Source organism: Asparagus officinalis, chromosome 8 (assembly GCF_001876935.1).
Source record: "Asparagus officinalis chromosome 8, Aspof.V1, whole genome shotgun sequence".
Classification (NCBI taxonomy): Eukaryota; Viridiplantae; Streptophyta; class Magnoliopsida; order Asparagales; family Asparagaceae; genus Asparagus; species Asparagus officinalis.
The window spans coordinates 15,095,838-15,118,290 of NC_033801.1; the positions used below are offsets into that span (position 1 = coordinate 15,095,838).

The following is a 22,453-nucleotide window of genomic DNA, read 5'->3' on the forward strand; positions in this document are numbered from 1 at the left end:
CAAACCCATGTGAGCACAAACTCCAGTTGTGAACATCTTGAGAATCATAAACTTCTTGATATTATACACTTTATATGGAGGTAGTTGATCTTTGTTCTCATCCAATACATCCTAACACCATTATTGGCTTTCTTGTTCTTGATCATCATCTGGATGTAACTTCCGATAACTCATTTGTCAATGGCAGATGGATTTAATATAATTTGATAAACCGGAATACATACAGTGCGGGGAATAATGTTTATGAGGTGACAACCCATCTACCAGATGAGCTTCAAAGATAGGAAGTGATGGATCCACTTTACTCGTTAAATTCAATGGAAAAAAGTAGATGGGTTTTAAACAACATTACAAAAGCTCAGAAACGCTGATGTCGACGGCATATCATCAACATATTATACACGGGTAAAATATGTTCAAATCTGTTCAAATTTTGTTTCTGGGTAGTTTATGTATAGTCGGCCACTTTGAATAGTTTGGATTTTTAACTATGGAAGCCACATTTCAAAATTTGACTTATCGAATCTTTTTTTTTTACATTGAAATTTAATGTTGGGTCTGCTAAAGTATAAAACTTTAACCCTCAATACTCACACAACTTTGGAGTTTTGTAGTAGTGACATGGACTTTTAACATAGTATTAGAGCAATTCAAATCCCACCAGCTACATATTTAAAAACGCAGATGTTAAAAATTGATACCGTTGCGTTTGTTCATGTTTTGGTCCATAAAAAGCTTCTCAGCCTGTAGGGCATGTTAGAATATAAAACTATAACTATCAACCCTCTCCACAACTTACGGAGTTTTGTCGTAGTTATGTGGATATTTGACAGGGTCATCCATTGATATAATCTAGCATTTAGGCATTCACCTTTTTCGGTCAATGTGTGTGTTTTCACTGTTGAGAATTAGCAGTCATCATCCACTCCTTAGAGTTATTTGATAGAAAAATGTTATACCTTTATGTAAATCTTAAATGTAGATATGTGGTCCAAAAAAAAGTAAAGAACAACCCTATCCTTATGCTAACCATTATAAGGTGTTAACCATTAGTAATACATATTAGTAACCCATAATTATATAGCTATCCTCACCCTCATATAGAGAGGAAGTTGCTATAAAGTTATATCAATGCATATCATTAAAATACTTCATGCCTTGCATTACTCTTTCAGGGTTTCTGTTGAAAAAAAGTGGAAAAGCAAATGGCTGGACTAGGAGATGGTTTGTTTTAAATGAGAAGAGTGGAAAGGTGCGCAGTGTGATAACTCTTGCCTTTGTCCATATAATTACTCTTCAAATTCCCGTGAGTGAAGGATCAATGTTTTACATTGTTTTATCAGCTTGGTTATACCAAGAAGCAAGAGGAAAGACATTTTCGTGGTGTCATTACTTTGGAGGTATAAAATATCTCCCTTTATACTTGTTGAGCGTTCAACATTTTTGCAAAGTTTTTTAATAGCATGATCCTCTATTTAGCTTAATTTCTTGTGTGATAAATCCCAAATATTGTAGCTTCATGTCTCAAATGGAGTAAATTAATTTTAGTCGGCCAAGTCCCTAGATGGTTTTCCCTCTGTTAACACGCAAGTTTTCTTGCATAAATTTTATGGTGTTGTATCCTCCTGGAAAGCTGATATCCTTAAGTTGCCTTATTAGTGATTGGTGATTGGCGTGGGCAATTGATTACTTGATTTCTCAGTTTAAATAGGATCCTATATATTTAACCTCTATTGGTTTATTCTAATTAAGTTTTGATTACTTCATCTCTTGTTACCATGTCCTTTAAATAGTTGCTGTGGCCAGTCCAACAGTTTCTATCTTGGTTTTCATAATAATTCATACTCATCATCCCAGCATTCTTGATTAAAAACGCTAGTTGCTGTGAAGCACATAATCTCTACTAAAAGTGCTCCAAAAATGATCTCGCTAATTTTTTGATGGCCAGCAACTTGTTGAGTTCTGGTGCTGGTTTCCTGCCCAGGAGAGGAATTGATGAGGTAATTGAAAAAGAAATTTTTTATTCGAGGATTATCTATCAAAAATTCAGTCTCCATATACCAAAGAAAATAGCCAAAATTCAGTCTTCATACAGACCGACTTCTGCAAGATCTGTAATCATCACTGTTATTGTTATTTAAGGATCAAGTATTTGAAAGTGACCCATTTCACAAATGTTCTATATAACTCACATAAAAATCAAATGATGTAGTCTTGCATATTGATTGCTTAAAAAGTATTTGAAATTTTCTTAGATGTTTAATGCTTTGATATCTACATGGATTCTGGTAGATAACCTATTTAACGGATGTAAAAGTTTTTGATGAAGTGAAAAAGAAAAAACCAGAGAGAAGAAAGGAGATGAGACTGCAATTACTTAAGTCAAAAGTCATTTTCTTTGTGCAACAAAGATTTTATTTTCAGAAATTCCAGTCAAAAACATTAATATCCCAAGTTAACTATCCTTATCTAATTGATAGAAGACATATGAATGAAAAAAAAAATCTGAACTAGATATCCTAATGGAAAATGTAACGGCCTATTTCTAGGTAAAAGCAAACCTCCCACCTAGATTTTCTTTGGTTCAAATTTCTTCTTCTTTATGGTTGGCAATGACATGCAAAGGATTATGTGGGATCAATTACATATTAAGAATTTAAGAAAATATATTAAAAGGTCTTTTATGTTCTGACGGAAATCATTAAAAGTTGACTGTTAATATTGAACATGCTACAACCAAATTAGACTCGAGAAACACTTTAAAAGGAATTACACAGACAGAATATTGCATCAGCCTAGTGGAAATATTAGACACCACTTGTCCTGTTGCTCCAGTTTGTTGAGGAGTATTACAATATCTTACTAATGAAGGATTAGTATCCATCTTATGTAATAAATCTTAACTATTTCATAAGCCTCTGTCTCGGAAATTGCACGTCTTGCTTTAGTAGAACAGAAACAAGGTAGGATATCATGTAATGGTTGAGCTTGTTATCCTTCTTTGCAGTGTAGCAAGTTAGTCATTGCAGCTTCATCACAGCATGGTGTTATGTCCTGCAGGAATGTAATATTGAAGAGATGGATGAGGATGACCTTTCAAAAAACTCCAAGGACTCAAAGAAAAGGGGAGGAGAGGATTCTGGAAAAGGCCCAAGCCTTATGTTTAAGATCACAAACAAAGTTCCATATAAATCTGTTCTAAAAGGTTATTTGCTCATTTTATTTCAGTAATGAGGCACAACATGGTACACTTGGGATAGTTCGTCGTAATCATTTTGATACTTACGCATTTGTTATGTGTGCATGCATACAGATAAAATGCATACATATAATCATTTTCTCAAAAAAATAAAAAAAATAAAAAATGCTTACGTATAACCATTTAGTCAGAATCTACCCAACCTTTAACTTCCAGGTTGCGTCAGATTTTTATCCAACCCTTGTTTTGAAGGATAGTGTTGGTCGGAACAGTTTTGATAGGACAGTCAGGTTCCTTTAATATGATAGAGCTTAAACAAAATAAATCCATAAGTAGGATTCGTATTAGTACCATGACTTACCTCAGCTAGCAGGTGAAGGTTCAGAAATGTAAAAGAACCATATTACTCAATATCATCATGTTGCCTTTGGCCAAAATAGCTTAAAAGTTTGTAAGGCAAACCCTACCTGTTTGTTTGACAGGGTGTTTAGATCAACTCTATAATGGTCGACACATAGTTACACAACTAAAACCTGTTAATTTCAGGTTCGCTTCAAATTTCCATCCCTCCCACAAGTTTGCAACATCTACTTATTTTATTTTTGTTTCTTCACCTTTAATTGTTAGTTTTATCTGATACCAAAGGCTGCAATTCTGCAGCTCATAGTGCTCTTGTGTTGAAGGCTGAAAGTATGGCTGACAAGGTCGAGTGGATGAATAAGATAGGAAATGTTACTCAGCCCTCCAAGAGGCAAAGCCTATCAGATGGTTCTCTAGTAAGATTAAACCATATACTATTTAAGTGTGGATAAATAATGGGTTTGCATGTTTAATATTTTGATATTAGTTCCCCAAAATCATTGAAAATTTTAAATTAGTCTCCAACTCTTATAACTATTTTGAAATTAGTCTCCCAACTTAACATTTGTTTGATTTGGGGTAGAATAATCTTTCAACTAACCGAGAGACTAATTTCAAATCACTTCCAACATTTTGGGTTTTAGTTTAAAAATATAGAATTTGGGGACTAAGCTCTCAAAATATGAAGATTCGGAGGACTAATTTTCAAACATGAAAGATTTGCGGGACTAATATCACAGAAAGGAATGTAGAGGATTAAATTTGAAAAAGCTGAGCTATCTTATGCATTCTACTATCTACAAAATTACTATTAGTAAATTAGTCCTATTTACATGTTTTTATTACAATTTCAAGGCGGGGCCAAGGCCCCTTGGCCTATTATGGCTCCGCCATTGTGAAGCTACATGCTATTGTTTATGCTAAGCTCAAAAGTTACCTTCTTTTTTTTTAATGGATCTAAGAACTTAACTATCCACTCCATTATTATCCACATAGGACAACTACAGTTTCAAACATTAACTCTAACCAGCATGTAATTGTAGGACACCATGGCAAGAAAACCTGCTGATCCCGAAGAAGAACTAAGATGGATGTCTCAAGAAGTTCGGGGTTATGTAGAAGCTGTCTTGAACAGCCTTGCTGCCAACGTCCCTAAGGTAAGAATGCTTTATTTCGCCTCTATCGATCAGTTACCAGAATCATCAATATCTCATAATTGTGTCTGATAGAGCAGGCTGTGGTGCTTTGCCAAGTTGAGAAAGCAAAAGAGGACATGCTCAATCATCTATATACAAAAATAAGGTAATTCTTGCCAAACATGCAAATGTAAAACCATGACTTCTCTGGAAAGCAAGAGGTTCTTACACTGAAAAACTTTCAAAGTTCCACATATAATACTAGCCTAAATTTAGATTCCATGAATCAACATCATTATCTTAGGAGATGTCATGATCATCTTTACGCCTACAAACATTCAGAATTCCACTAAGAACTTCTTTATTGACTAGCTTTTGTCTGGTTACTAGTTCACAAAGCACAGCTAGAATTGAAGAACTGATTCAAGAAGACCAAAATGTCAAACAAAAGCGAGAACGCGTTGAAAAGCAGTCATCTCTTCTCGCAAAACTTACTCGCCAGCTAGGTGTTCATGACAATCGTGTGACTGCAGCTAGCTGGTCAGACACTGAGACTGGAGCAGGTAGCTTGACTTCAATATTTCTCTGATCCTGTAACTAGGTTAACCACTTTGCTTTATGCCTGAGCTACTTGGCTGTTCAGAAATCTAGTTGTGATTCTGAAATTTATGACCTTCTTTTACAGCTATTTCATGTTAGTATTTCTTGTTAAGTTTGGAAATTAAACCTCGTAAAATGATATTTTACTGTGTTCTTTAAACATATATTTCACCCTAATCAAAAGAGCAAGTTTAGCACACAGAACTTGGGCTCTTAGATTTACGTCTCAATTTGGCTCTTCATCTTAATTTAATACCTTAAAATATCATTACTCTCTTCGTCCTTCATGCAGGCTATCGTGTCCAATAAGTTTGAAGGGTTGCTACTTGGTTTCATGACTCATGATCAATTAAGTAGGTCTCTAGATTTTGCCACTGCACTTGGTTTCCTTATTACTATATTATTCATAAGGGACAAAACCCATTACAAATGAAAATTGTTCAGCCTCTTACCGGAACTTAAATATAGTCAAAACACAATTCAAGAAATATGTGCCAATGCTTTCGTTTCGTGAGCTTACCTTTCCTGTAAACAAGTGTTCTCTTATGTAACCAGTACCGGGTTTTATTAAAGCCCTTCCTTTGCCTATCTTTAACAGAACAAGAACTAGGCACGCTTCGAGGGTTGACATCACATTGACAGCAATACATAATGTCGGTTGTCTTTTCATGGAAAATACTGATTTGAAGTCGTGCTTCCTTATGGGACACTATTCAGTCCCGCCAGGATTAGAAAATGAGAAGGCACATGTTTTGTAATATAGCATTAGTCATCAAATGATCAAAGTGAATTAATGGGTAAAAGCATATATTAAAGTTTGCATGTTTCAGCATGAGTTATGTTACTCATTTATTAGTTTGCGGCTTTGAGCTAAACTATTTGTTTGCCACAACACTTCTTTTGTAGTTATTTCCTACAAAATGATTTAAATTCTGGTGACCTTTCTGCGCAGGATTAACCTATCTAATCAAAGTGATCGTAATTCTTGTTCTTTCTTTTTGTGAGAACGTAGGATGCAGCCAGGTCTTTTGTAGTTCCATTTAGTGCAGATTTAGTGTATGTGTATGGTTATGTTAGGAAAGTCGCATAATCCCAAAGAGGGATAGTCAGGTTTCAGTTGTAGGAAAACAATTACGATAATATTACATGGTTTCTCAATGTGGAAGCAAAACAAAATTTTTTCTAACTTTCCTAATGTACTAGCTATTCTAATATGTCTCTCTCCTGCTTATCTTTAATTGTCTATATTTTTGTATGAAGCTCCTGGTTTACATTTTTGCACGTTACGCTGGAGAATTTTTTTTTCTTCTGCTTGATGTTTCTTACAAATTAAGTTCCTACAGTATTAATCAAATGATTTGATTAACATTCTTTAACTTACTGAGACTCTTAATTTTCTACAGAGAGTAGTCCAAGGTCTAATGCGCCCTCTAGTGAGGAATGGAGGAATGCATTCGACTCTGCTGCTAGTGGATTAAATTCATTCAGCCGGTCCAGCAGCAGCAGCGGTCATAGCAGACGCTACAGTGATCCACCACAGAACGGTGATGATTCAAGTAATTCAGCATCAAATTCTAACCGCCGAACCCCCAATAGATTGCCTCCAGCACCACCTCAAAGCACTTACCAATAAATACTAGACAAATCATTGTTTAGTTGGTGTTTCTATGGCAATTTCTTTGTCAGTTTTTTTGTTTTTATTTTTTATTGATGTTGGGTACAAAGGCCCCCTTTTATTTGGGGTAATTTCTTTTTTGAGGTTTTGCAGAGAGGTAAACAATTGAGAGATGTAAAGAGGTTTTTGTACCCAGCATCTGATTTTGAGATCCTATTCTTTGTAGACTATAGGTATACCATTCTTCATAACCTTGAGGCGGGTTCCGCTTCCATTATATGCTTTTAAGTCTATCATCTCCTGCTGTTGAAATAAATAATTCGTTGCTGAAGGGTCAAATTTTTATTTTTATTTTGTGATGGTTGGTTATTGTTGAGATGTTACCTTCTTTTGTTCTCGGTAATGTCCGTGTTTTCATACGGTTAAATTTACAGTGAAGGCTTCAAGCAACTCCTTTTGCCTAATAAAGTCGATAAATTTCCTATCGTCTTTCTTTTGAATGTTAAATCTAGCATACATGGCTTCAACATCTGTTTCTTATGACAAACAGCGTCTGAAAAACTATCGACCGTGATAAGAATAATGTTATCACTTTGATCACCCCCCTCAACTTAGTAATCGTAACCAACTAGAATTTTGCTGATGACCTAACAGATGGAAACAATGATAGTGTACAAAGACCGATATAGCCGTCCATCTTTTTCCTTGCCATTCATAGTTTTCTTCAGTACCCAACCCAACCAGCGGAAGCAAAGATTAGGTGAAGATAAAGAAGCAGCAGCAGCATCTATCGTGCTTAGAAAAAGAAACTGTGAAACAACAAAGATGGTTGTTGTACTGTAATCATGCGAAGAAACTGCACTTGATGAACGCGAAACAAAAAACTGACTCGCACAATACTGCTCTCCTTGTTTGCTAATAGTAAAGGATTAACCAGCATTTATAGTGAAAATGCAATTTACCGTCAGCAGCAATAACTCCAAGAGGGACACCATTTAAGCTGTATACAGGGAAAGCTGCAGAATTATGCAGCTGGTGGACATGAAAGAACAAGAGACATGTAAACAGTAAGGAAAAGAGCAACTCACCACAGACCCTCTGCTGTTTGTAGATCATGCTTAAGAATTACATTTTAATAGGGGAAATAGAAATAAAAAATATATATATATGCTTATCATAACTCATAGTATATAATTACTATACTGCTGCTGAAGAAAATTACGCCGCATCCTCGGTGGCCTCAACTCAGCATCGCAAGATACAGATCCAAGTGCAGGACACTTGGAATGGAAAATAGCCGCCTTAGAGGTTGACTTTTTGGTTGAATAAAAGGTCACCACCTTTTTTCAGACAATGAAATGAGCTGAAGACAAGAATACAGACACCATGATTAATAAAGGAAGAAAAATCAATACGCAAACAATAACAGGGAGCTCACCCAAAGATTTCACGGCTTTATTTCTATTTTTTAATCTAGTCACGATTACCTTTGGGATGTGATTCATGAAATGGAAAATAACACTTACCCTCTCAGATTTGGATCTGTCCTAATGCAAGCATTTATTTAATAATGTGAAGTTGAGATTAAATTGATTGACCAGATCATATACAAGGTAAGGTTATATTAGACAGGTTTTAACTAAAATGTTCGCATCTATAAAAATATATACTATGCCATTTATTGTCAATGATCTAAAACTTTCATTGTGATGCATATAAATATATACTATGCCATTTATTGTCAATGATCTAAAACTTTCATTGTGATGCATATATTGTAAAAATCACGGGGACAAAAAGTTTCATGGATTTAATATTTTTAAATTATACATCTCATGGTCTGAAATGGACGGTCCATGATGGTTTAAAAGTTGTTTAGTTTAAGTTGCTTAAATTGTAGGATAAAATATTCCAAACCATGTGATCTTTGGTCTACCAAAGCTTGATGATGTATAGGTCACAATGAACGGTTTGGATCAGTAATATGAATGACCTAACATATATTTTTATAGGTAAATAAACTTTTTAAGTACATGATCAGTAATATGAATGACCTAACATATATTTTTATAGGTATGTGAAGTTTTTAAGTACACCCTACGTGTAATGTACATTACCCATATATAGACAAACGGGTACGAGGTGGCAACTCATTTTGGTACATAATCAAGAGATGGCTACTGATGAAGCCTTGTCCCGCTAGCCGCATAAGAGTTGGTTGCCCTCACCGCTCCTACCTCTTGGCAGCTTATTTTTTTTAAAAAGGAAAATTTAAAAAACTATTTGAAATTTAATACAAGACTGGAATCGGCTTATATTTGATTACAAAAATCAACTAACTTTCCAAAAGTTTATCAATTTTACAAAATCAATCTGTTGAATACTGGGATTAGCAATCCCGGCTAGAAAAAATCCCAGGTATCTTTTATATGCAAAAAGTACCCAGGATTGTCAATCACCGGTAATTAACGGAAGGGAAATTCACAAAAATGTCCAATTCAGGAAGTTGGTCAGTTTTCATAATTAAATGTAGACTTGGCCAATTTTTAATAATTAAATTTAAAAATTGGTACCTTTTCAGAAAAAGATTTATTCTTCTTAATGAGTTGTATGTTCATGGCCTCATACCTAGCATTGCCTATATGTAAAAACATACACACAGGACCCGCTATTTTTGTAACTCTGTCAGTTTCTTCAGTGTAGTGCTGAAGAGTATATTGTGGATCACATGATAGTTTAATAGAATAAACAAGTTTAATTATACCCTATGCAAGGCGGTATTTGTAACTCCACTTATAAAAGATATAAAAGCATGTTTAAACAAGGGGAAAATGACAAACCTGACGAGCAACTTGCATTAGCCGCCTATTGTTCCGAGGCAATTCAGTAACTGATGGAGGCTTATGCGGCTCCAGAGACACATTTTCTTTGTCCGTGGATTTTCTTTTTCCAGTAACCTTCTCAGGGAAAAGGCTTGCACTTTCATTCTTGCTAGTTGAAGCACCCCTCTTCCTTGTCCTCTGGAACGTATACTTGAGAAACTTATCTTTTCCAACTTGAGGAAGAGCTTCACTAGACTCACAAGTTGCTTCAACTTTACAATTTGATTGTATTACTGGATCATCTTTCAACACGTCCAAATTTTCTGCTATATTCTGATCAGAAGATGTAAGTTTTGAATCGTCAATCTGAAGAGGCCTTACTTCCTCATTCTGTTTAGTTTCACCCAATTGAATGTCATCCTTCATTTCAGCTGTGCTCAACAACATCAAACCTTTGATGCTATTTTCACGCTCACTAGTTTCCATGTTACATGAAAAATTCTGAGGAATTTCATTCTGACAATTCAGATTTTGCTTCATATCAATCTGGTTGGTGAGACTTCTGTTATCGTATGACAAAAGCCCTGGAATTTCCTTGCAAGAAACACTGTTCGGGCTAAACCTTTTATCATCCTCACCTTCACAGATTGTACTAACTGTTGGAGCAGAATGAGATTTAAGAAGTTTATGTGCTGGCTCTTCAGTGATAGACTTAGTAGTAAGGATTGAGCCAGATTTGGTCTTAGAACCCTCAAAGCCTGATTGTTGGTGACACCTTGCATCCTGATTGCCGGAAGTAGCACAATCGGTAGGTTTCACATAGATGTATCTTGTTCTTGGTTTCCTTAGAGATTGATTGTGGAAGATTTTAGCAGGATGACCATTTTCGCAGTTACTCGATGGTTGTGCGTGTCTTTCAGATTTTGAGGAATTCTTTGCCTGCTGAGCCATTGTTTTCACTGTATGAATATAATCTATAGTGTGGGGCCTTTCGAGCTTTCCAGAAGGATTATACTCATTAACGGAATCAAGTTGCTGGCTATCATTTTGTTCATTAGGCACTTTTCCAGCCAGAACATTATGCTCAAATGCACGAATCCTTTGTGTATAACCGTTCCTGTAAAGCTCAGGTTCTTTGCTTCTCATTATAATTCGGCATCCGTAGCATTTCCTGTGAAAGAACAAACATCACCTTTCATCTTCTGGCCTGAAATGGTGCCTGTCGATAAACTTCCAGAAGCAACCAGAGGATGCACATTGGAGTCAGAATTTAGTTGGCTCTCCTGGCATTTGCCATTGTCCGAAATGGCTTGACCATTTGGATTTTGTCCATTTAATGGCTCAATTATGTTATTTTTCCCTTTCTTCAATTCATTATTTGCCTTTTCCAACTCCTCTCTAAGAGACACAATTGTGTATTGTGCTTCATTAAGTTTGACTTCAAGCTCCTGAATTCTTTTTACCTGACCCAAAGATGTCAGTTCTGCTTCTTTAACCTGAAAAAAGTAAGAACCTAGTCAGTAATCAACATTGGAAGAATATAAACAGATCCATGCATGCATGTGGACGTCTCTGTGTGTACATCCATGTGCACATTTTAGAGAAAATTCCGATTTCTGTATATCAATGCGCATATCATAGCTGCTACAGAAAAGATGATTGTTGATAACTGGTGGCCCGCAAAGTAGGGTGCGTTTGAGATAGTATCTTCACATCGCTGTTTCAGAGATAATTTTTGAGTTTTTTTGTCTTTTTTTTTTTTTTTGCTTTTATTAAGAAATTGGTAGCTGAATCATAGGAGATTCAAAGAACTAGTTGGTACTCTGAGCTTATGTGGTGTAATTTACTATATGGACTTGCTGTCAGAATTTATGCAAATAAAATTCTAATACATGATTTTAGAGGGAAAAAATCTAGAGATTGGGATTAGTCTCTCTCACAGATTGAGAATGAAGATTTCATTTAGGCCTTTTTTTTGGCTAGAAGAGTAAAGGCTTAGGAGTATACATTTCTAGAAGTGCCGTAAGATGAAATCTTATGTTCAATAAAAGTAAGGCTAATTCCACCCAAAATGTAGAATTAGATTTTAGGCATCTCTTCCAAAAGAGAGGCGGTATTTGCATAAACATCTTAAGGAAAATGCCAATACTACCCCTTAACTCTTGCTATTGAGTCCTTGACCTTTGAATATTTCTGATTTTGGCAAAATTTAGCCTTAAATCTAAGCTACTGCTTGTGACCAAATACAGTGTTCAGGTTGTTTCTTAATCTATCAGACTTAAATCTAGTCAGATCAATTCTCTTCATTCTAACCATTGTATGAAGCCTCATAAAGGAACCACTCTTGTCCGAGTCTATCGAACGAGGTATCATTCTAATCAAGCAATAGACTGGCTAGTAAAAGACTCCAGCGATGATGCTTTCCTTTTGATTGTGTATTTCAGGTAGACGTAAATACAATCATGCATATTCATCATTATCCTCTAAAAAATTTCCCACTAAACTGCGCTCAGCTATGGAGGGTGGCTCAAAATCAAGAAAGCCCTGCAAAGGAATTGAACAGGTTTACAGTTGGCTAGTATCCATAGTTTTGTTGCCAAAACCCCAAGGCAATGATGCCATAAAACCTTAATGGTTGGATAGGTAGACCTACCTATTCTGATCATGCAAGTAAAGCTCACAAAACCAAAAAGCAAACCCACTAAATTTTATTAGATAATAGAAAAGTTTGAATGAGAAGTTAACACGATCGTATATTTCCTTTCAGAAACTTGATGGATCACTGAAGCACCCTTACAAGCTAAAGAGAAAAACAACCGCATCTCAGAACTTCATAAGTAAATGAGCAATGAAAATAAATTAATGCAACAGTTCATATATTGGTTCTCCTAGAAACAAAGCAGGATTGCTGAAGGTGAATGTGCCTCTGGAGTCTATGAGACCACGAAATCAAAAGTTTGACAAGAAAAATTTATGAGACAGTAATACAAATTTTAGTTCAATGAATTGAAAAACTGAAGAAGAACTGTGAAAGTAATGCATTAGATAGTCAGATGAGTTCAGACGGTCAATATGGGCTAAATGATAATTCACTGAAGAAGAGAATAAGAAATCAGTGCTCCTACCAAGGAACAAGGGAGAACTGATGAAGATGATTTGAACATGTGCAACAGAATTGATGAGCGTGTCAGTATAGGAAGGCTGATAGACTATTATATTTTAAATCTAGGACAACGATCGACAAGGATAACCTGGAGTTAGGCAGTAGAGAATGATAAGTATAGCTACTAACTGAACTAAGATAACCCTAAATGAAGTTGAATGGCAGTAAAAGGATTCCAGTTGCTGAGCTGAGACCATAAGTTCAGGATGAAGACTTTGCTTTAACTGTTACTATTGTCAATAGTTGTCCATATATTGGTAAACAACTAGAAGGAAAGTGGATATATAGGACATTCAAATAATTGAATCAGCACTAAAGTATAAATAAGTCAATGCATTGACTAAATTTAGCTTCTTTTAGGATGGTGAACCATTTCCGTTTTACCAACCTTACTACATTTCTTTCCATCAAATACATTCTAGTTCTTTAAAAAGGATAAGGTCGCGACTTCTTTTCGACAAAAAGATGACATATGAGTTCTCTTGACAAAGAGAGAATATAAAATGAATTGCATATACTCATCACATTTGTTTAATCATCTTTTGTCATATCGAGACTGATAGTTTATTACTAAAACTTAAATTGTACTAAACTTTAAAACACATGTTTTGAATGACATTTTATTACTAAAACTTAAACTGTACTAAACTTAAAAACACATGTTTTGAATAGACATTTTATAGGCATGCAAACTTCTTGATGAGCATTCTGGTGATTGGTGAATGAACGCACATTTGGAAAATTATACACATACGAAAATTATAGATATACTAAAAAGAGAACCGAGCTACTATTCACCATTTGTAAAATTACACATCAAGATATTTGGAAAAGTATACACAAATTGCACATATACTAAAAAGAATGTTGAGCGACTATTCACAGTTTGAAAAATTATACATAAACACATTTTCAGTGGCTATGGAGCCTTAGAAGCAATAGATCTCAGCGACAATGATATAACAATGTCAATCAATGGATGAAATATAGAATGGAGCAACAAGAAAGGACCTAAATTGCCAACGATAATCTCAGCACTAAGTCAATGTCAGTGTGTAATTTGCCAGCATGAATTCCAAATTATAGCAAGATACAACATAACAATGTTAACTCCAAGTATGAAGACTTGAAGAGTATACCAGGCAAAAAGTTTTTCTTCTTTCTTTCTCTTTTTTGCAGAATTCAGCATTCAGATTTATAAAAAGAATTATTATTATAATACTTATTGAAAATTATTGAAAACACTCCACTATATCTATTAGCATTTACTATCTTTTATTCTTTTCAATACTTTTGCTTAAAGATAGAAGCCATCCGACAACATTGAAAGTAATTATCCAAGTGCTATCCCCTAGTTCTATGATGAAAAAAGAAAAAACAAACAGAGTTACAATGCCTATGCTCAAGTCCTCAAAATCCCGCATTGTTATCTCTGCAGCTTAACACTAAAATAAATAGATAGGGTTGACAAAAATGCTTAGATGGACACCTTTTAACAATCTGAACACCCGAATAGATAAGAGATCCCCGATCATAAGGTAAAAATCTGAACACCTTTTAACAATCAATTTGGCAGAGCTTCCAACATATAAATCAAGTACAATATCTATCATACCTATCAAAATATCCCAAACTATATGACAAGGACCATTAATTTTGTTTTATAATTGTGATCAAATACTCGTTTCGTAAGTTATAACCATGATTTCAAAGAGACAAAGACTCAATGCATCTTCCTAGAAAAGGCAAAACCTGTAAGTATATGACAGAGTAGCGAGACACCATCAACTCAATAACCACTCCAAGATGCCATCTTCGTCAGAATTTTGTATATAATCAAAAGGAGTTGAAATCTAACAATTCACTGCCACAACGTAAAAGGCTAAAAAACAACACACCTATGAATCAAGATGAAATTGTGATTTATGTATCTCATCATGCTGGAGGTGAAACAAACATGTACTACATCCTACCACAAGACCCTTAAAAAAGGCATTTGCTGAGACACCAAATTTCGACGACGAACTGAACATAGCTGACTCCAAAATTTCATGCGGACCAACATTTGGCACACAATTCAAGTAGAACATAACGACCCGAAGATTTCGCCTCTAGCAGCATTTAAGCGAAATTGGGAACAAAAGGATCATTTTCAGTGGACGATGATATTACCTTAGAGTCCATTAAGCTCTTCAACCTGATCATCGCAGCGAGGGCTTCCTCTTTAGCAGAGAACAGCGATTGCTGAAAGCGAAGAGCTTTGCGCTCCGATGACAGAATCCTCGCCGCCGATTCCTTCGCTGTGTTAAGAATAACCTCAGCGTACGCTCTCTTTAGAGCTCCCATTCTCTGCAGAAATCAAAGCAAAAAAAATACACAAATTTACACACAGTTCGAGATGAAGAAGGGGATGATGATGAAGAAAGAGAGAGCGATGATGATGATGACCTCGGCCTCGGCTTCGGCCTCCATTGGAATCGATGGAGGAGTTGGCGGTTGATGAAAATTTGGGGGCGGAAAAAAAATACTGGTTTTTGTTGTTGGGGTTTATTGCTGTTGGCTTTGCGCTGCGGTTGTTTTTCCCCCTTTCAGCTTTCCTGTCTGTTATGACACACCGCCTCTTTTTACATATTAGCCCCTGTGATTTGTATATATTTGAGAGAGCTTACGAGGGTTTTGGGGTTTTGAAATCCTGCGCGAATCCGACGGTTGGAGCAGCACGTGAGAAGAGGATTCGACGGCCTCGATTTATTACTTTAATTAGACACACTAACAAAGGAACTTGCGTGCTGTTCTAAGGATAGACATTTATTTTGTGCACCATTAATTCAAGGGAAAAATGTGTCCAGGCCCCAAAAACAGAAACTTCATGTACTGCAGCCCCTCCTAGTTTCCCCCATGTGGTTCAGCCCCTTGAAGTGTGACATTTTGTGCTGCAGCCCCTTTTTAACAATTATTACATGCCAACTAAGCTAAAATCCCCAAAATAACCTTATCCCTTCTTCTCAATCCTTCAAACCCAGTTCTCTCTCTCTCTCTCTCTCTCTCTCTCTCTCTCTCTCCCCCCCTCTCTCTCTTTAAAAACAAGGGCTTTCTAAAGCTCGTCGCTCTGGCCCTCGCCCTCCTCGCCGTCGCCACCTCCGCCCAGGCTCCCAAGCCTCCCCCGAGTTCGCCGCCGCCTCCCCTCCTCTCCTCCGCCCGACCTCGTCACGGTAGCTCGCCGTCGTTCCCCTTCTCGCCCTCGACTACGCCTTGATTGAGAGCTCTTGCTATTGGGCCTAGCTGCATTAACAGAGGCAACAGCATGTAGTGATGATGGGCAACCTGAAGAAAAATAAAGAAAATGGCAAAGAAGGAGATCATTAGACTCTACAGAACAAAACCCATTACAGAAAACTTTGCCTGGATTGAAAGTGTACCTTCAGTATTGGCTGCAACTGTGTCCAAAAATCCTCTTTTAGTGGGTTTAGAGGCTTTAGGAAAATAACCCAGAGAGAGGACTAAAGGATCTTCTTCATCAATCCAATTTCTCTCCTTTGACGCCATCAGATTAAGTAGCTTTGGACAAACTTCACTTTTCTATCTAAACTATTCTCCCATTTTTTTACTCAGACTGGAAAAACAGAGCCCGATAGGAGGAGCTAAGAAAAAATGTCAAAAAAAAAAGTTAGTTCTAACACGCGGGTACAGTGTTAGTTCTAACACGCTACAGTGTTAGAACTAACACTGTAGCGTGTTAGAACTAACACTGTAGCGTGTTAGAACTAACACTGTAGCCGCGTGTTAGAACTAACACTGTAGCCGCGTGTTAGAACTAACACTGTAGCTTGTTAGAACTAACATTGTAACGTGTTAGAACTAACACTGTAGCCGCGTGTTAGAACTAACTTGTTAGAACTAACAATGTAGCCGCGTGTTAGAACTAACACTGTAGCTTGTTAGAACTAACATTGTAGCGTGTTAGAACTAACACTGTAGCCGCGTGTTAGAACTAACTTGTTAGAACTAACACTGTAGCCGCGTGTTAGAACTAACACTATAGCGTTTAAGTCTCCTGATACTTCTCTCATTCCTTTGTAGGTGGTTTCATTTATGAAAGAAATTGGTTTTGATGGCAGAACCATAGGGAGAATATTATGTCGCTGCCCAGAGATATTTTCTGCTAATGTCGACAATACTCTCAGGAGGAAAGTACAATTCCTCACAGATTTTAGCATCCTTAGAGGTCAACTTCCTCGTGTTATTCGAAAGTATCCCGAGCTTCTTCTGTTAGACATCCATCAAACTTTACGTCCAAGGTATAAAAAGTGTCATGCTTATGAAGTTCTCTAACGTTTCTGTAATAAACATCATTTATGTTATTTTCCTTGAAGTTTTAGTTTCAAATGTGGAATTAGTCATATTACTTTACTCCATGCACGACTCTTTCCTGCTTATTCTGCATATGAGGCCAAGTTTTTTGTGGAAAGATCGGATCATATACCTTCTTGTGCCCAAATGCAGAACATGGTGCTCCCAATACAGGATTTTTGGTAAGATCGTTAGTGCACCAAGTAGACTTACTTCATTCTTTAATAAATTTATGGGGTTAAACTTGTAATTAGGTTTGTATGCCCGAAAATTCCATTAGGTCAATTACCATCAATTATTTCCCCCCAAAACCCCAGATCAATTATTTTTTTCTGTAAAAAATCCAAATTAGTGCGTGTTAGTTCTAATCTGCACAGTGTTGGTTCTATTCCGTAGAGTGTTAGTTCTAATCTGCACAGTGTTAGTTCTGTTCTGTAGAGTGTTAGTTCTAATCTGCACAATGTTAGTTCTAATCTGCACAGTGTTAGTTCTATTCTGTAACGTGTTAGTTCTAATCTGCACAGTGTTAGTTCTATTCTGTAGCGTGTTAGTTCTAATCTGCACAGTGTTAGTTCTATTCTATACCATGTTAGTTCTAATTTATACCACGTTAGTTCTATTTTATACCGTGTTAGTTCTAATTAATAACAAGTTAGTTCTATTTTATACCACGTTAGTTCTAATTTTAATCATATTAGTTCTAATTTATAACAAGTTAGTTCTAATTTATAACAAATTAGTTCTAATTTATACCACGTTAGTTCTAATTTATACAATGTTAGTTCTATTTTATACCAAGTTAGTTCTATTTTATATTCCATGACAAAATCCAACCAAAGATAAGAATACCAACATCAAATTTAGACTGCCTGATACTTTTGTACAAACCAATTTAGACTGCCTGATACTTAGTCTCATGTGTACAAACCAATTTAGATTGCCTGATACTTTTGTAGGTATATAATGAAAAGACTGAAGAGAGTTTTTGTAACATTTCAAGGACCAATCAAAATTTCTCAATTTATCATAGAACACATGACGTCAAGCGGCATTAAGTCAAATTTTGATACACGAAACTTTTTGCAGGTCTGCATCTATAAGAAATCCAAATTATTTTGCCGGCGTAGTAAAGGGCGAGACGGGGAGCGACGGCGAGCTACCGCGACGAGGTCAGGCGGAGGAGAGGAGGGGAGGCGGCGGCGAACTCGGGGGAGGCTTGGGAGCCTGGGCGGAGGTGGCGACGGCGAGGAGGGCGAGGGCCAGAGCGAAGAGAGAGAGAGAGAACTGGGTTTGAAGGATTGAGGAGAGGGGATAAGGTTATTTTGGGGATTTTAACTTAGTTGGCATGTAATAATTGTTAAAAAGGGGGTGCAGCACAAAATGTCACACTTCAAGGGGCTGAATCACATGGGGGAAACTAGGAGGGGCTACAGCATATGAAGTTTCTGTTTTTGGGGCCTGGACACATTTTTCCCTTAATTCAATGTACCGATAACATCGGATGTTTTCTCTGCATAGAAGGAAGTAGGTCGTGACGGTCAGAAAAGGAGGGATGTTGTTAGGCGTAATTGTTGGAATAACGCGGGATGTCGCTTATAAATAGAGAGGTTGTGTCGATTTTTTTTTTGATGACAAGGGAAACTTGGTCACCCCAGCTCAGTTTAACTCCTTCGGAGCCCCGCCAGCGGCCCTGGTTCGATTCCCCTTGTTCCCTTCACATCTATAAGGAGCTACCCTTAATACCAGTGGCTCATCCCCACGGGCAGAGCACGGGCGAGCAGCGTGGGGACCACCGGGACGCGAACTGGTGAGCATACAACGGGCTGAGCTGGATTTGGTGACCAATAAAACCCCGGGTTTCCGTCCCCACCCTTAAACCAAGGGAAAGCAGGTGAATGCGGCTACGAGGATTCGAACTCCTGACCAACAACGGGCAATAGCCTGGAGAGATACACTCCCCCATGGAGAGCTGCTGACCATGAGTCCCACCCGCGGGTGGTAGGTTGTGTCGATTTTATTTCTTCTTGAGTTCATGTATTTTTCTAGGTTTCCTTATTTTTAGGATATTTAATTTTAATGAATTTACTTTTTTTTTGATAGAGTATTGGTGCTCCCCCGGTTGTTGATAATCACCCTCTTTATGAAATACCAAAAGCACTCCCTTTGGCAACAAGTTAAGAGAAAGATTAAGGAGTTTAATATCTCTTTAACTTTTCAAATGGGTTAATAAACCCTTGTCAAGGGTTAACCAACTCCATCAACTGCTCTCCCTCTCTCCCTCTCTCTCTTGTATTAAACATTCTTCTTTTTGTTTCCTTTAGGTCCACAAATTTTCATATTTTTCCTTAAATTGTTTATTAATTCAATTGATATGCATATTTCTTTTAGTTTTCCTAATCCATATTTTTATTTTCGCAAATTTCTTGATTTTCATATTTCTTTTGACCATTCTTAATCAAATATATTCAATTCAAAGTCTAACAAACTGAAACGAAAACTAATGGGTTGGTTTGTTTTCAGTCTTAGAATGGTTTAACACAATTTTGTCAATATTTAACAAAGTCAGTCGAGCTGGCTATTTGCTCATCCCAACCCACTGTAAAAACCTACAAAAGTAATGATCATTGGCCAAGTGTCTCTCGTCGCATCAGAATTGACCTTATCGTCAATCATTTCCTTTCAACTCAATATATATATGACTCCTTGCCTGAAACAGGAATTGGAGAGGAAGATTAGACTAGGGAAAACCCAAGAAAATTGTGGGAGATCAAAATTTTCCCCCTATATAAACACACCCCCTTTGCATAAGTAAGGGGTCAAGAAGCCCAATATTTTAATACACTTCTTCTTAAAGCCCAAAAAAGCTCTCGTGCATTAGAGGATACGTTTTGTTAATGCTTGTAGTCTGTCTAACCATTTATTCAGAAGCGAGATAGGTTGTCTTCTCTCTCTAGGGTGCTCTCATTTCTCGCTTTAGCAACATACAAAAACACTCTATTTTTACATCCCCCTCATTATCGGGGATTTGCTTTCCGAGATAATGCAAGATTTGAACAATTTGAAGCCACACAACAACTCATTTACTCGTTGCCAAACAAGAATGTAGATAGAATGATTTTGAAATCTTGATCAATAGCACCTTAAATTCAAATTTGGATCTTAACTTTTTAAATCAATAGCACATGACATTTATATCCGAATCGTAGTCCTATAAGAATAAATAACACCTCATTAAAATCCCAAAAAATAAAAAAGGGAAAAAAAAGAAAAAAAGCAAAAGAAAAAAGAACTAACTCTTAACTGTCAATCATCAACCTAAACGCCCCGCACCAGTAACATCTTCTACTAGTCCTGATGGATCATAATATGTTGTATTTTCAATATGAGTTAAGAATTTACTTAAAAAATGTGACTTAAGCATTAGACCCCCCATCATAATATGTTGCATTTATATGAATTAGATTCCCAATCATAATATGTTGTATTTATATTTTACATCTCTGTTCATTATATGTATTATTTTTATTTCAAAACGATACCATGAGAACTAGATTCACTTGCTTATTGAAGCAACTGTTTGAATGCAAAATTCTCTTAATCGAAATTATCATTTCACTGTGCTTAAAAAAAACATCTTAATCGAAATTATCATCTTAATCGAAAAAAACATCTTAAAAAAAACATCTTAATCGAAATTCTCTGTTCATTATATGTATTATTTTTATTCACTTGCTTAAAAAAAACATCTTAATCGAAATTATCATTTCACTGTGCGACACCTCTACGTTAGTAACATAACATCTGTTAGATATCCATATTAGCCAGATTGCACAAAGAATAATTCTTTTGGGTGCGCACCTAAGCGCTAGCTTCCACTTACATGTGGGACCCATCATCTTCTGCGGGACCCCACACCAGTAAAAATCGGCTGGTAACCCAATGGCACAACGACGCATTCCAACCCAAAGCAGCGATCCAAACCAAGGCCGACTCTTTTAAAAGCTCAGCTCCCTCAGCCGCTAGCTCGTGCTCTTTGTCATTTTTCTTTTCGGCGAAGCGAACAATACTAATCTCCGATGAGCAGCGCTGCATCCAACGGCAGTAACGCCCCGCCCTCCGGACGCTACCGGGTCTACACCGAGGTGCCAGACCAGCCCGCCTCAACCACCCCCCTCCCCTCCCCTCCGTCCCTCCAAGCCCCTTCCAATATCTCGACGCCTCCAGCGAACCCTCCGCCGCGCAAATCCAGTTACGATTGACCGAGCATCGCCACGATCTCCTCGGATCTCGCGGCATTGATTCGATTCGATACGATCTGATTCCGTTTTGGTTGCAGATGAGATCGCGAAGCTGTTCCCGAAACTTTACGGGCAGCCGTCGGCGATGCTTGTTCCTACTGGATCCGCGCCCTCCGAGATGGCGGGAACTATCAAGGTCGGAGTCGTTCTCTCTGGCGGCCAGGCCCCCGGTGGTCACAATGTCATTTCCGGGATCTTCGGTTTGCTTCTCTCTTTGATCTCGTGTTCCTGTGTAATTTTGGCGATTTATTGATGATTTGATGAATTTGGTTGTGGTTTTTGGTAGATTATCTGCAGGATAAGGCGAAGGGAAGCACGATGTACGGATTCAAGGGAGGGCCCGCGGGGATCATGAAATGCAAATACGTGGAGCTCACGCCTGAATTCATCTATCCGTACAGGAATCAGGTGGCTTTTTTGAATGCTATTTTTAGGGGTTATATTGTCATGAGTTTAGATTTTGTGACGTAATTTATTTTGTTTGCTACCTTATATTTCAACTCCTATGATTGGAGATGCACCTGTTTTTTCAAATTTGATTTTGACATTTAGACTTTGTTTTCTTTTGTGTATTTATTTATGTGGGTCAAATAGTGTCATAGATGCTGACAATTGACCCATCTGACTTTTTTGGTTGATTAAAACTAACTCAAAATTCCTTTTATCTAAACAAGCCTGTTATATAAAAGATGTAAATTTGCAATCTTTAATCTATTGGGAAGTTGGGATTTCTGGTAATTGGAAAGCTTCTTTCAGCACATGAAGTGTATATCATGGGCATGATATGCTATAGCTAACTACGTCTGTTGAAAGTTTTGGTATTCACTTCATCATTGGCATGTAGTTTTCCTGGAATATATTTCAAATGGAAAAATTTAATAGGTTTGGGTATCCATTATGCAATTGTAGG

The 22,453-nt window shown here is 37.0% G+C and overlaps 3 protein-coding genes and 1 pseudogene across 3 annotated transcripts in view; 2 read left to right on the plus strand and 2 right to left on the minus strand.

The window, feature by feature from the left end:
- LOC109822093 overlaps nt 1-7,206 on the plus strand; it is a 17,726-nt pseudogene extending 10,520 nt beyond the window's left edge.
- LOC109822525 lies at nt 7,953-10,878 on the minus strand. Its single transcript, XM_020388744.1, has 2 exons — nt 9,751-10,878; nt 7,953-8,273 (listed from the first exon to the last, which is right to left on the minus strand). Exons 1-2 carry the CDS (start codon nt 10,876-10,878, stop codon nt 8,244-8,246), a joined length of 1,158 nt encoding a protein of 385 aa, XP_020244333.1. The 3' UTR covers nt 7,953-8,243.
- On the minus strand, nt 10,878-15,475 carry LOC109820910. Its single transcript, XM_020387105.1, has 3 exons — nt 15,344-15,475; nt 15,068-15,244; nt 10,878-11,228 (listed from the first exon to the last, which is right to left on the minus strand). The coding sequence occupies exons 1-3, from the start codon at nt 15,365-15,367 to the stop codon at nt 10,878-10,880; spliced, it is 552 nt and encodes a 183-aa protein (XP_020242694.1). The 5' UTR covers nt 15,368-15,475.
- LOC109820911 (pyrophosphate--fructose 6-phosphate 1-phosphotransferase subunit beta 1) overlaps nt 21,557-22,453 on the plus strand; it is a gene marked incomplete at its 5' end in the record, with an annotated part of 9,900 nt that continues 9,003 nt past the window's right edge. Inside the window, 2 exons of the mRNA XM_020387106.1 lie at nt 21,557-21,743; nt 21,830-21,951. Coding sequence (XP_020242695.1) covers nt 21,557-21,743; nt 21,830-21,951 — 309 coding nt within the window. The remainder of the gene's footprint in view (nt 21,744-21,829; nt 21,952-22,453) is intronic.

Coding starts and splice junctions, on each gene's coding strand:
- LOC109822525 (XM_020388744.1), bottom strand. CDS start 10,878: ATGAGAAGCAAAGAACCTGAGCTTTACAGGAACGGTTATACACAAAGG. Junction 8,274..9,750: donor TAATGCAAGTTGCTCGTCAG/GTTTGTCATTTT, acceptor TCTTGTCTTCAG/CTCATTTCATTGTCTGAAAA.
- LOC109820910 (XM_020387105.1), bottom strand. CDS start 15,367: ATGGAGGCCGAAGCCGAGGCCGAG. Junction 15,245..15,343: donor AGGCCGAAGCCGAGGCCGAG/GTCATCATCATC, acceptor TGATTTCTGCAG/AGAATGGGAGCTCTAAAGAG. Junction 11,229..15,067: donor AGAGCTTAATGGACTCTAAG/GTAATATCATCG, acceptor TACTTTTTTCAG/GTTAAAGAAGCAGAACTGAC.